The sequence below is a fragment of the Coregonus lavaretus genome (assembly GCF_964263955.1).
Source record: "Coregonus lavaretus genome assembly, chromosome: 26".
Classification (NCBI taxonomy): domain Eukaryota; kingdom Metazoa; phylum Chordata; class Actinopteri; order Salmoniformes; family Salmonidae; genus Coregonus; species Coregonus lavaretus.
This window is the reverse complement of record NC_140013.1, coordinates 25,316,015-25,330,800: the sequence shown is the minus strand read 5'-3', so window position 1 is coordinate 25,330,800 and position 14,786 is coordinate 25,316,015. Positions and strand designations below refer to the sequence as shown.

Sequence of the window (14,786 nt, the reverse complement as noted above, 5' to 3'; positions counted from 1 at the left end):
TAAAGACAGGGGGACAGGTGTGTACAACTAACCTCTTCTGCCACTCCTCTCTGAAGTAAAGCTCTCCCCCGTGAAGGTGTCTCCCCATTGGCTGGTGTGGTATGGCCCGCTGACATCATAGGCGTCCTTATTGGCGAACAGGTTGGGGTTGGAATGGGAGATCTGGGAACCGGGCCCGTAGCGGCCCAGCAGGTCAAAGTGCTGTAGCGGGGGGCTATCGTTGGGGTTAGGGGGGCGTGTCTCCTCCTGGGGGGAGGGGGGGAGCGTGGCTGTGGACTGTAGGCTGGAGTTGGTGCCCTGGGCCAGCTTCTCTCTTCTGAAGGAGGGCAGGCTGGGTAACTCCTCCCTGGAGCTGTCCATTAGGTAAGGCCTGGCTGGCAGCGGGGGACACCAGTCCTCCTCATCCGAGCTACTGGGAGCAGGAGGAAGAGGAAACATGTGAGTAAAGGCCCCAGGTTTAACAACTAAGAGGACTTGACACATTGAGTGAAAAACACTGTCAGTAAGACCCCAGTATAAATCTAAGGGGTCTATCTTACACAATACTTGTACTTTATCATCAAGAAAACTCTTCGAGGCACATTAACAGCCATATCCAGAGACAGTTACAGTAGTTGACAGAGTTACATTTTAAAAGAGGAACCAGCAGCAATGGGTTACAAAACACAAGAGACTTCAAATGATTTATATGTTGCCATGACAACGTCAGAGGACGTCAGAGCAGATTTAACAGAGGACATGTTATTGAAAAAGGAAAGTGCTAATCCACACTGTCAGACGATGGCTAATGTCATTACAAAAGACACAGCACAGTCAGAACAGCTAGGTCCCCCCAGTTATGGCCACAATCTAATCTGTCACAATGAGTTAGAGTAAACTATACACTCCCCCTGATGCAGCCACACTAAGAGTCTCTCCTGAGCCTCCAGACAAGAATGTTTTTAACTCCAACATTAACCGTAGTAAACTTCACTAGAGTTTACAATCTGGTTTGAACCAGAGGACGGGTTCAGGGCCTAACGTCATGAACTCTTGCTATGTAGTTCAGGTAAACTATCAGGTCAAATAGAGTGCAAGCCATACATTCAATCTAAACATAGCCCTTATATGAGGGCGTCAGAGAATAGATAAAAAGGACACATCAGGAAAAATCACAATGAGTTATGGAGAAAAGGTGCAATATGTAGCAACTTCAGCACTCCTACTTCTCCTTCCCTGTACTGCCATTTCCCTCCCAACTCCATTAGTTCTCTCATCTGTCCTTAACAATTTATCCCATGGGAGGGTGTCTACAGGGGATATAGCGCTGGGTGTTACCTGTTCCTCCCCTCAGCCCTGTCTCTCTTGGTGTAACCCCGTTCTTTATTAGCAGGCAGCGGTAGAGACAGTACATCCTCCCAGTTGAGTGGTGCAGGCTTGGATGGAGGACACACGGACCTCTGCTTCACCAGCTTGGCTACAGTACAGAGAGACAGCAGACAACACTTATTTAAATCAAGCTGAAGAGAACATTAGAAATGAGCTATGTTAAATATATATGTACTATACATGTTTGTGTACAGCATACAAACACCCACATCAACTATGTAACAAAGTTAGCTATATCCTCACCACTTAACATTCCATGAGCCCTCAACCACAGTACATGAGAAGTGTAATAGCTGCCTGTACCATTGCTTGTCCTGGCGTACTGCAGCTTGGCGTACTCTCCAGACTGTCCAGACTGGATGGTCCACTGGTCCAGGTCTTGCTCCAGACCGAAGTGGCCCGAGTTGGAGAGGACAGGGGTACTGGCGTAGGAGTCAGGGCCCTGGGTGCAGGGGGTGTTGGAGCCCTGGCTGCAGGGGGTGTTGGAGCCCTGGCTGCAGGGGGTGTTGGAGTATGTGTTGTAGTAGGCTAGACCCTGCAGGTCCTCAGCAGCAGCTGTACTGATGGTGCTGTAGATGGGACTGTCGGTGGACACTGAGCTGTACTTCTCAGACTGGCTCAGGTAATTGGAGATGCCAACTGCTGGACAGAAATAGAAAGTCAATAAAAAAATGTAAAGTGGAGGCCATTTCCTTGAATGAACCACTTGATCTTCCCTCTGCAATTTCCTGGTCAATCACAAAAGCTCAAATAGGTTCCATCATTTGAGCAGCAATGGCAGCTTATTACTATTAATTTAGCTTCTATTCAAACTACTGCATTTTATCCCATCCGAAGTTGCAAGACGTGACTGTGGGCTCTCACCATTGTAGTACCTGTCTGTAGAGTCCAGTTTGCCAGAGCAACAGTTGACTGAGTCTTTTCCATTGTGGGCAAGGCCAGGGGCTGGCCAGGAGTCTGCTAGCCAGGGGTAGTTCCCCATGTTGGAGCCCACCATCCCTGGTCTACTGTAAACAGATGGAGAGAACTAAAGGTCAGATATTACTGTAAGTCTGTGCTGTTTGTAATAAAAAAAAGAGTCCACTCATGTTTACATTGATTCTCTGAGTAAAACCAAAACCTCTACCTTCCATTGCTGAGACCAGATCCTTCACTGTGAGCGAATCCAACTGCAGGAAAAACAACAACAAAAGCAATGGCTGCAATTAAAATATCTCTTTATTAGGCAGTGGCTTTCATCTAGGGCTGTTTGCCAAACCAATTAAGATAATATGCCGTATACTCAAGGGCACAAAATAGTGTGTCCCACTTGGGATTCAGGCATGCCGTTTTCTTTTGTCATTTCATTAAGGCCATGCTACTGAGTCTGACCTAGATACACTAACAAGGCATAGATCACAGCAACACTAATATTCAGAAGCCACAGATTACAACAAGTCACATTTTAAGACACTCAGATACCCAGTTTTGGCAAGCCGTGATGGTGACAGGATTGGAACAGATTAGTATTGTAATGCTAATGGTATTGTTTGTATGTTATGTGAATACAGTGTTGGGGTTGAGGTTAAGGATGTTACAGTATACCTGCAGGTGTGTAGGCGAATGAGGTGGTGTAGTGTCCCAGCTCCTTCCTCCTGCGGTGGCGACAGTACAGCCAACCACTGAAGCCCATGAGCACCAGCCACGAGGCCACGCCCAACCCAGCTATGAACGCTGGTTGGCTGACCACGCCCGTGATCTGCTCTGATAGACTGAGGCTGCTGTCTTTCTGCAGAGGGTCTGAAGGCATGTCCAGTGACAGGGCTGAATGATAGAGAGTCCAGGTTATCATTCTGGCAAATTCATTTCCAATATGGTTTCCTGAATAAACAGACAACTAACTAACCCCATTGATTTTCTAGCAAGAAGTGTTGAAATACAGTATACCAGTAACAAACAATTCAGAAACCTCGATCCTCGTCTTTAGTCTTTAGTAATCTACCATACTGACTGAGGACCAGGTTGACAGGCTATTAATGTTGCATCGAAGGGTCTCTTCTAGTGGTAAAGCTGACTCACTGAGAACCAGGTCTATTGGTGGGCTGTGTTCACCCACTCCTAAGATGGTGACTGCAGCCACCATCACACTGTACTGGAGGTCTGGTAGCAGCCCAGTCAGTAGGATGGATAACACTGCTCCATCCACTGTCCTGTTGATATGGCTCTCTGTCTTCATCTCAGAGTCACTCCCCAGGCACCAGACCTGACAGACAGAGTAACAAACTTGATACTGAGTGGTGGACCGACAGAAACTCTGGAGGGACAGAAATAACCTACAACATTTAATAACACTAGAAGCATTAAGTCGATCATGTTGCCAAGAGGATGGGACAACTGAACCAGAAGTGGAGATATTTTGTTGTTGTCAGCCGGCACGACATGGGGATACAATAGGCTTTAAACGCCTTTCCAGAAAAGTTTTAGAAAATAAGTGTTGTTTTTATGTCGACTGCAAAGCAAAACTTAGAGATCCAATCAACAAGATGAGGACAAGTGATTTAAATCTGAGGACTAAATTGGTTAAATTGTGTTTTTGCTGTTAACTGATACTAAACATGGAGCAATTTGCAATGTTTAATTAAAACCACTAGCACAGCATTTCTGTTCTGCACAGCATGTTTTGTCAACAAGGATAAAACCGACTGCTTAAAATCAGCACATTGCTGATTCAAACAAATATTTCATTTTATCTTTCTCACGAACAGCTGTAGTGACTAATTAACTGGCCACTTTTCACTAAATTAACATCAGACAGAGTAGTCTAGAGTAGCACTTTCCTCCAGCCAGGTACAGCTTCAACAGTCTCCACGCTGTAATCTCACCTTGTACTCCAGGACTGTACCACTCTGAACGTCAGCGGGGGGAGGCTCCCAGGAGACACTGATGCTGGCACTGTTGCTGAGCTGGACCACTGACACAGCCTGCGGGGGAGCACTCAACACTGGAAGGATGTGAACATGGAAAACTGTTAGTTAACGAAAAGTCACAAAAAGTGACTGGTCAATAAAATAGATGTTCCTATACGCATGTGCTGTGGTATCCTACAGTAGCATATGACAGCATTGATTAGTCATTTTAGAAGCAAAAAAATCTTTACAAAATTCGAACGAAAGTCTGAGGAAAATGTATTGAACTATGCCTACAGACTTCACAGAGAGGGACCCTCCTGCATCACGCTGCGTGTCTTACCCTCCTCAGGGGTGCGTAGCTGCACCAGGGGGCTGTCCAGTCCCTGCAGCTCGTTGAAGTAGGGGCGGACCTTCACCTCGTACTCTGTGTTCGTGCGCAGGTCTGATAGGACAGTGCTGAGCTCAGACCCAGCCTTCACGTCCTGGACTAACCAGGCGCTGCCAATGGAGCGGTACAGCAGCCTGTAGCCCTGCACATACTGAGACTGACGTGCCACCTGACCAATGACAGAACACAGAGGGAGGGTGGGTCATAGAGGTGGTTAATGATCTATTCCGAGATATTGTAAAGTATGAAGCACAGTATAAAGTAGCATATTGCTTTTCCAGATTATAACACTCAGTTTTACTCACAGTCCAGGAGACTTGGGCACTGGTGGGTGATAGGACCACAGGCTTCTGCAGGTAGACAGACACCTCCCCTAGTTCTCTCTGCACTTGTCTGTGGTCCACCCCCTGCTCTGTAGGACTTCCATCTACAACAACACAGAGAGAGCTGCACTCAGAATAGCCTGACATCATACCACACTGCACTGAGAACAGCCTAACATCACATAACACTTTACTATGAAACAGTTCAAGTGATTGAGTGATTATATGCTGTTCTGTGCCCATACTGACCCTGTGTCCTGATGGGTTCAGAGATGGGGCTGGGGTCACTCAGACCATAGGAGTTGACTGCTCGGACGATGAACAGGTAGACAGTGTTTGGGTACAGGCCGATGACCGTGTGCTTCTCCTGTTTCACGTGGTCAGCTACCGTCTGCCACACACTGCCAACGGATTGGCTGGAAAAGAACAATCAATTACTGGTTGAATTCTGGTAGGATTGTCTGGCCTTGTCCTTATCCTGATATGAGAAATAACAACAATGAGTGTGGTATGACAATTTGGGTCCTCTATCATAGATGAATGTTGGGTAAATAAATGCTATTATCTCAGTCCAGTGAGGACCTACAGTACATATTACCTAGCCTATGGTATGGTTTGTCCGGTCAATTACCCAGCGAGTAATTAAAAGAGCCCAGTCTAAAGGCTTCAGCATGCTTCAGTTCGGCTGGCGCCTAGCCGTACTCCGCTAGCCGAACCGAACGAGCGTGCTAGCGTACTCCATTAAAAGACCTTCGCTTGACAAATGAGAAAAAAAAATTTGACGCCGTAGCCAGTATACACTTCCTCAAAATAGTCAGAATTAATCTAAGATAACCCAAGAAATCGGTCATTAATTTTCACGTTTTTGCGGAGGAGATCTTAGTCGCGCAATTGTACATCTAATTAAGATGTTTGGTGCAGTATTTGTCAATGAAAAAATTTGAACGACAACAAAGACTATTGAAGAATCCCTACTGTTGACCAATCACTGATGAAGGTGCGTAGACTTCGGCTTGCCTCAAGAAAAAATTTGTGCCCGAACAGACGAAAAAAACCTTATCGAAGTCCAAAATGAACAAAAACGTCACAAAATGTCGTCATAATATATGCACAAACTCTTCCGGATGAAAAGCATGCAGACATCTTAAGGAAGCAGCGCTATAACTCTGGCCTGCTCCTTAACTAAGTGTCAGACAAGACCTGTGTGACAATCTGCCCTCTACTGTCATCCAACCCCCTTCAAGCCCCCCCCCCCCACTCTTCTTCCATTAGGCCCTGTTCTCCAGTCCTAGGAGGGTTAGCGGATGAATAATAGTAGACATCCCCATCCAGCAGCTAGCTCTATTTAAAGACTGTGCTCTGTTAGATGAAGTTCGAGGAAAGTACCTAACCACTACCCATGGGAATGTCTCCTCTCAAACTGTGCTGTCAGTCTCAGTGCCAATCAGCAGGCAGCCTGTTGGCCTGTTTGTGTGTCTGCCTGCCCTGAGCCTCTGACCTCTCTGTGATGAGAGCTCTCTGGCTGGTCTGCCCTTCCATAGCCCCAGGTCAGTGCTGTCCAGGACCATTGGGAAAATGCGGTTTTTTTTTCTTTATGCAACTGATTCTATGATTCTCTGCTCCCGAATGCTTTATGCTTTTATTGAATCTGCCATGGCTCGGTTTCCCTTCACGTCGTTATTTCCTGCCCATGTAGCACATGTATGAATGGCTTAGTTAAACCAAATGGACATTCTCTGTATGTGAATACAATACACACCAAGAACACAAGTGATATAGCAACATACCTAGAAAGCATAGAAATAGAAATCCTCAATTTCTATGGTACCCTGCAGAGCCATGTATTAAGAGAGGTTGGGCAATGCGGTTTCTAAATATATGGCTCTGGTACCCAGTCCTTGCATGTCATACTGTACCTGAAGGCCTCGATGATGTAGGAGGTGACAGCAGCCCCACCCTCGTGGGGGTTGGACTGCCAGGTGAGGGTGACTGTGTTTCTGGTCACCTCTGTCACCACAGGCTTCTGGGGCGGCCCTGGCAGCTGGATGGACTCTGACACCCGGGGAACTGATGACCCAGGGGCTCCATCCTCTGGGAAACAAACAGAGATACGGCATGAGATAACATGAGACACAGTGGTGGTGTGTGGTAATGGTACCGGGATATAGTGGTGTGTGGTAGTGTACCGGGGATATAGTATGAGCTTGACTGTTCATTTTTCAAGTCTATTGATAACCACACACAGTAGTGGTGAATACTGTAGCTAAAGCACGAAAGTAGGTTTCCATAAGGTGTAATGTATCATTTGAAACCAGTGGTGTTTGGTTTTGTGAGGCGCTGAGAGGAGTGTGTGAGTTTACCTCTCATGGTGAGTGTCCCACTCCAGCTTGACTCGCCCATGGCGCTCGACACCACACACGTGTACATTCCCGAATCCGTATCCTAGCAACAGAGAGGTGCATTTTAGCTCCCTTTCACGAGGAGAGGGGACCCAAAACATTGGAACCACGGTGGTTTAGATCCTTTCTGTGTTTGCTAATCCAAGTGGAGCAAATACCAGTGGTTCTCCTCTTTTTACTTATTCATTGCTTCTTTGTTCACTGCTTTGCCGCCGTCCTTAGACTCACTTCTAGAAGTTTAAAGGTAAAAGCTTTTATGAAATGCCACTTTGCCACAAAGCAGACATCACTCAGCCACAGTAGCACTAGGAGTCATATGTTCTGAACACTCCTGAGAGAACAGTAGTCTACATGGCCTTCATCTCCCCATGTGCATGGTCTAGCTCACAGGTGTCAAACTCATTCCACGGAAGGCCGAGTGTCTGCAGGTTATCACTCCTTCCTTGTACTTGATTAATGAATTAAGCTCACTTATTAGTAAGGAACTCCCCTCACCTTGTTGTCTAGGTGTTCATTGAAAGAAAAAAAGAAAAGAAAACAGCAGACACTAGGCCCTCCATGGAATGAGTTGGACACCCCTAGTCTACCTGCTCTCCTTTTCCACAGTACTGTATACATGTCCACACACTTCACTGGCCTAATGGTGTTACTAACACTGGGCTGGCGGAGTGCCAGTCTACTGTAACCAACAGAAATTCATGTTAGAACATTCACCACAGCATTGACCTCTGGTTGGTGGACTGGTAGTATGTGGACAGATGAACTCTGTGTGAGTTTAACCACTGCTGAAATATTGAAGACTAGGAGGCGGCATCGCTAGGCTAACTATTTTTAGCCCTCTTTCTCCCTCTACATCTCGTCCTCTCCCTTCCTCTCTCTCTCTCTCTCTCTCCCTCTTGATGCCAAGCTAATGCATCTCTTCTGTTCCATTGAGCGCAGTGGCATGGCAGATTTCCCCCGCCTCAGTGATGCATTGGACCTTGTGTTAATGATCCAAGTTTGCTGAGCACCACTGCTGAGCATGACGCAGTGATGGAGAGCGAGACAGAGGGAGAGAGAAAGAGAAAGGGGGGAGAGAGGGGGGGAGAGGAAGAGAGAGAGTTGTGCCAGAGATTTAATTAAAGGCTTTGAGATCGTTAATCATGCGTGGCCACAGTCAATTAGCACAAACGATGCTGCTCTCCCCGTTCCGCATGCTCACCTCCAGTGAGGCCACAGCACAAAAAGGGCCACAGACTGCTCTTCATCAAAGCAGAACACATTTACAAACAAGTCCCTTCATTAACATTACAATTACACACTGCATAGGCATGTAGTCGCGCCGGAGAGGTCAGTTTGAAATTCAGTTTCACCTTGATTTTTTTTTTTAAACACAGAGAGGTACTTATAATGGAGGAGAACATAAAAACGTTGGTTGGTTGCCCTCTGGCTTTGGAGAAAGTAAAAATGTAACGATGATGGATGGCAGGGATTTCTGTTCAGCCACGCGATACTAATTTGTTCATGAGGCTCAAAAGACAAAATCAGATCACAGCCATATTTTTATTCCATGACATCATACACGTACCTCAACGTTAGTGATCTGCAGTGTCCCGTTCTCCATCAGGGTCATGCGGGGGTCGTCCCCCACAATCCTCTCCCCGTCCTTTTCCCACCCAATCCTTAGTGAGGGTCCACCAATCGCATGACACTGTAACTGGGCAACGGACCCCAGAGCCAATGTCTGATTGGCTGGGCCTTGGCGGATTATTGGTGGAACACGGGGTGAAGGACCTATGGGTAAAAGGGAAGAACCGACAGGATATTATGTCAGTGGGTCCTGTCACACACACTGTAATGTCCACTATATTTGACAGTGGTTATGTAGAGCTGTCTGCCAATCCATTCATATGTGTTGTAATATCAATGTATTTGTACTGGGCTCTCCTCTCCCAGTACCATATTCCTTCCTCGTCCCAAAGTAACCCCCTCCATCCCTCAAACTCACCCCCTTCCACCTCCAGCAGGGCTTTGGTCAGGACACTTCCTGCTACACTGATGGCCTGGCAGATATAATACCCAGTATCCTCTGGGTGCACGTCGGTGATGGACAGCTCTCCACTCATGGACACAGAGTAGCGGCCGGACTGGGAGAGGTGCTGGCCAGGAAACAGCAGTATCTACACACAAACGAACAAGCGCACACACACACACACACACACACACACACACACACACACACACAGAAACACTTGCATCTTAGCTAGTGATGAATCAGAGAGATTATGTACTTTATGCATGCATTATACAGAATAGCAAGAGGTAACTTGGGACTTTTGTTTTGGTCTGTTGGTTTAATGTGAGCTGACAGACGCTTTACACACGGCCAGAGTGATGGGAGAGGGAGATGGGCATGAATATGGGGAAGGGACATCCTTCCATCCATCTCCCCATCCATCCATTTCATTCCTGTAAGAGGCTTAGACTGAGTGAGTGGAGGACCAGGGTTATAAACCCATAAGAGAATCCCAAAAGTACAGCAAACCGCTTCACAAGCAGGGGACCGACCAGCCACCACAACTATCATATAGACTGGAGGCGTTAAAACATAGTGTTTCTGTGCCTATCTTCCAGGGAAGCAGCTCCTCTCCCACCTGATGTAGCTCATCTGAGTATTGGTCTTTGCATTTCACAGCCAAATGCAAAATGAGCTCCCTCCCTCATTTCGCCTCGGCCAACGTCTCTTCAAGAGCACGGCAATCAAGAAGAAAGTGTGAAAGCGCTGTTAAACTCTAACGATTCCCGGGCTTGTTTTCAAGCCGAGAGAATTCAAATGAGTCACCACCAAACAAACATGGAGAGAAAACAATTTGTCTGCTGCTGATCAAAATAATGGCCTATTGAATAATAAGGCTAAAACACACAGGTCCCGTGTGGCTCAGTTGGTAGAGCATAGCGCTTGTAACGCCAGGGTTATGGGTTCGTTTCCCACGGGGGAACAGTACAGGAAAAAAATACAAAAATGTATCCACTCACTACTGTAAGTCACTTTGGATAAGAGCGTCTGCTAAATGACAAAAATGTAACTGTACTTAAAGTTGAAGTCGGAAGTTTACATACATTTTAGGTTGGAGACATTAAAACTCATTTTTCAAACCACAAATGTCTTGTTAACAAAGTATAGTTTGGCAAGTCGGTTAGGACATCTACTTTGTGCATGACACAAGTAATTTTTCCAACAATTGTTTACAGACAGATTATTTCACTTATAATTCACTGTATCACAATTCCAGTGGGTCAGAAGTTTACATACACTAAGTTGACTGTGCCTTTAAAACAGCTTGGAAAATTCCAGAAAATTATGTCATGGCTTTAGAAGCTTCTGATAGGCTAATTGACATCATTTGAGTCAATTGGAGGTGTACCTGTGGATGTATTTCAAGGTCTACCTTCAAACTCAGTGCCTCTTTGCGTGACATCATGGGAAAATCAAAAGAAATCAGCCAAGACCTCAGAAAAAAAATTGTAGACCTCCACAAGTCTAGTTCATCCTTGGGAGCAATTTCCAAACGCCTGAAGGTACCACGTTCATCTGTACAAACAATAGTACGCAAGTATAAACACCATGGGACCACGCAGCGGTCATGCCACTCAGGAAGGAGACGCGTTCTGTCTCCTAGAGATGAACGTACTTTGGTGCGAAAAGTGCAAATAATTCCCAGAACAACAGCAAAGGACCTTGTGAAGATGCTGGAGGACACAGTAAAAAGAGTCCTATATCGACATAACCTGAAAGGCCGCTCAGCAAGGAAGAAGCCACTGCTCCAAAACCGCAATTAAAAAGCCAGACTACGGTTTGCAACTGCACATGGGGACAAAGATGGTCCTTTTTGGAGAAATGTCCTCTGGTCTGATGAAACAAAAATAGAACCGTTTGGCCATAATGACCATCGTTATGTTTGGAGGAAAAGGAGGGACACTTGCAAGCCGAAGAACACCATCCCAACCGTGAAAAACGGGGGTGGCAGCAACATGCTGTGGGGGTGCTTTGCTGCAGGAGGGACTGGTGCACTTCACAAAATAGATGGCATCATGAGGAAGGAAAATTATGTGGATATATTGAAGCAACGTCTCAAGACATCAGTCAGGAAGTTAAAGCTTGGTCGCAAATGGGTCTTCCAAATGGACAATGACCCCAAGCATACTTCCAAAGTTGTGGCAAAATGGCTTAAGGACAACAAAGTCAAGGTATTGTTAACTGTAAGTCGCTCTGGATAAGAGCGTCTGCTAAATGACTAAACATTTAAATGTATTGGAGTGGCCATCACAAAGCCCTGACCTCAATCCTATAGAAAATGTGTGGGCAGAACTGAAAAAGCGTGTATGAGCAAGGAGGCCTACATACCGGACTCAGTTACACCAGCTCTGTCAGGAGGAATGGGCCAAAATTCACCCAACCTATTGTGGGAAGCTTGTGGAAGGCTACCCGAAACGTTTGACCCAAGTTAAACAATTTAAAGGCAATGCTACCAAATACTAATTGAGTGTATGTAAACTTCTGACCCACTGGGAATGTGATGAAATAAATAAAAGCTGAAATAAATAATTATCTCTACTATTATTCTGACATTTCACATTCTTAAAATAAAGTGGTGATCCTAACTGACCTAAGACAGTGAATTTCTACAAGGATTAAATGTCAGGAATTGTGAAAAACCGAGTTTAAATGTATTTGGCTAAGGTGTATGTAAACTTCCGACTTCAACTGCAAATGTGACATAACAACATCACTACTTTGTTGATCAGTTTAACTTGCCATTTACCTACAACAACACATGCTGTAGTGTGTACATAGTTGGAATTTTCTTTCATTATTTTAACCTCTTTACAAGGTATTAGTCTTTATTTATTTATTTATTTATTTATTTATTAGGGGGTAGTCTTTATTGGCCTCTCTCAACCTGTTTATCAGGAAGTGACACTCTTACCTGGCTTCCTTCTTTCTTCCAGAAGATGGCGGGTGAGGGGTTTCCTCTGGTGCCACAGCGGAAGGTGATGCTGCGCCCCTGAGCTGAGATCTGGTCCCGGGGTTTAATGGTGATCTGTGGGGGCACTGGAGAGGAGAGGAGACACACTCTTTTAGAAGCTTCAGGTTTTAGGCGTTAGGCTTTAGCGTTTGAATTCACAATTTTCTCCCATCTCCCCTGCATAATCAATACCTACTCAGTAATGCCAGAACAGTACTGATTAAACATTTAGAACTACCCTTTTTACTCCGTGATTTGACTGCAGTCACCTTTAACCCTCAGCCAGTTGATATATGGTTTCCCTTTCTGATTAATCTGCCCTCTCATTTTCACATTATCGAGTGAAGACATTGATGCATATATTTTATACTGAGACGAGCCATCATCTAATTCCAATCAAACTATTGTGATTGTATTTGTGGGTTTACTTTGAAGTGATATCAGTGGAAATGAACTGGTAGTCAGGTTGTGTGTTGTGGCCACAGCTTGCTTCTGATCCCACCACATCCTGTCTTCCTATAGACTTTGACTGCACAACGACAGCATTGACTCCCCTTCCATAGACTCTGAGCTCTCCTGCTGTTTACTCTCCTCAGCAGGCTTCTTCCCTGACTTCACACACAAACACGTGCATACACAAACACAAATCCGAACTGGTTCTCTAGCAAATTAGTAGGGATTGACAGCCGTCCCATATAAATTAGACTGCAAAATAGTTGAGAATAGATTTTTGACGTACCGATTCCATGGCATAGTGTTTATGAACTGATACGCAAAACGACACCGGATTCAAAACTTAGAATTTTTCAATTTAAATTATTATACAAAATTCTTGCTACCAATAGAATGTTATTTATATGGGGGATACAATCTTCCCAGCTCTTCAGCTTTTGCTGCGAAGAGACAGAATCATTAGATCATTTGTTTTGGTACTGTCCATTTGTAGCTTGTTTTTGGTCACAGGTCCAGGAATGGCTGAAGGATTGCAATATTTACCTGGAGCTAACCCTGCAGATAGCACTACTGGGTGATCTGAAAAGTCATAGTCAATCGATCAATAATATTATAATAATTTTAGCAAAAATGTTTATTTTCAATCTGTAGAAACAATGAGAATAGAAGGGTTCAGAACTTTTGTGAAACATCACAGTTGAAAAATATATGGCAAATAGTAATCTAATATGGATGGTGTTAGGAGATAGATGGGAGGTGTTGAATGGAGCTGAAGGATGGGACTAACAACAACTAACAACAACAAGATAACTAATGTAAAGCATACTGTGTCCATAATAAGTATATAGGTTATAGGTTGAGAGCGTTTGTGAAAGAGCACAGTTGGAAAGATATGGCATATATAGGCAAACCGGGTGGACAGGAGAGGTTGAGGGTAGAGGAAGTTCAGGAGTAAAAACAAACAAAATATAATTATTGTAAAATTGACTGTGTCCATAAAATGTATATAGTATGTATAAGCTGGAAGTAGAGGCCTAAGCGTTGTTGTTCACTAGTTTACTCTAATTAGGGGCGGGTGGTGGGGTTGGAAAGTAATAAAGGGAAATATATTTTTTTAAAGGATATGTATTTATATATGTGTGTATATATATATATATATATATATATATATATGTGTGTATATATATATATATATATATATATGTGTGTATATATATATATATATATATATATATATATATATATATATGTGTGTGTATATATATATATGTGTGTATATATATATATATATATATATATATATATATATGTGTGTGTATATATATATATATATATATATATGTGTGTGTATATATATATATATATATATATGTGTGTATATATATATATATATATATATATATGTGTGTATATATATATATATATATATATATATATATATATATATATATATATATGTGTGTGTGTGTGTGTGTATATATATATATATGCGAGAGAGAAAAAATATATGGGGGATTGGAAGTGATGCAGACAATTACATTGATGGAAGTTACAATCTATCTGCAATATTAAAGCTGATCTACATCTCCTACATAGTCAATGGCACATGGAACAGAATGAAGGGAATGCGTTGTTTGGAGGGGGAGGGTTTTGGATTTCATCAGGACTGACAAAAGCAAATGAAGGATGAAGTCAACCCCGCTGCCCACTCAGCCAACACAGCCAACACAGACACACAGCCATACAGACACACAGACACACGTCTTATTAATAGTGGTCCTGCTCTCTGGCAGTGTATTAAAGCACACCATCTCCCAAACAGCTGTCAGAGGGAGTAATCCATACGGTTTAACATAAGCTTCTGTCAGTGGAGTTGAAGAGAAGAGAGCACAGCACAAATACATTGATATTCCAACACATATTCCAACACACACGGATGGATGGGCAGAGTTAAAAAAAAT

At 44.1% G+C, this 14,786-nt stretch overlaps 1 protein-coding gene across 1 annotated transcript in view; it reads right to left on the bottom strand.

Moving 5' to 3' along the window:
- LOC311101733 (roundabout homolog 2-like) overlaps positions 1-14,786 on the bottom strand; it is a gene marked incomplete at its 5' end in the record, with an annotated part of 67,620 nt that overhangs the window by 13,773 nt on the left and 39,061 nt on the right. The window contains 16 exons of the mRNA XM_084142903.1: positions 33-412; positions 1,318-1,456; positions 1,672-2,007; positions 2,233-2,375; positions 2,495-2,537; positions 2,953-3,171; positions 3,427-3,610; positions 4,230-4,348; positions 4,597-4,813; positions 4,950-5,071; positions 5,217-5,383; positions 6,884-7,058; positions 7,328-7,409; positions 8,934-9,139; positions 9,354-9,525; positions 12,334-12,458. Coding sequence (XP_083999029.1) covers positions 33-412; positions 1,318-1,456; positions 1,672-2,007; positions 2,233-2,375; positions 2,495-2,537; positions 2,953-3,171; positions 3,427-3,610; positions 4,230-4,348; positions 4,597-4,813; positions 4,950-5,071; positions 5,217-5,383; positions 6,884-7,058; positions 7,328-7,409; positions 8,934-9,139; positions 9,354-9,525; positions 12,334-12,458 — 2,829 coding nt within the window. The remainder of the gene's footprint in view (positions 1-32; positions 413-1,317; positions 1,457-1,671; positions 2,008-2,232; positions 2,376-2,494; positions 2,538-2,952; positions 3,172-3,426; positions 3,611-4,229; positions 4,349-4,596; positions 4,814-4,949; positions 5,072-5,216; positions 5,384-6,883; positions 7,059-7,327; positions 7,410-8,933; positions 9,140-9,353; positions 9,526-12,333; positions 12,459-14,786) is intronic.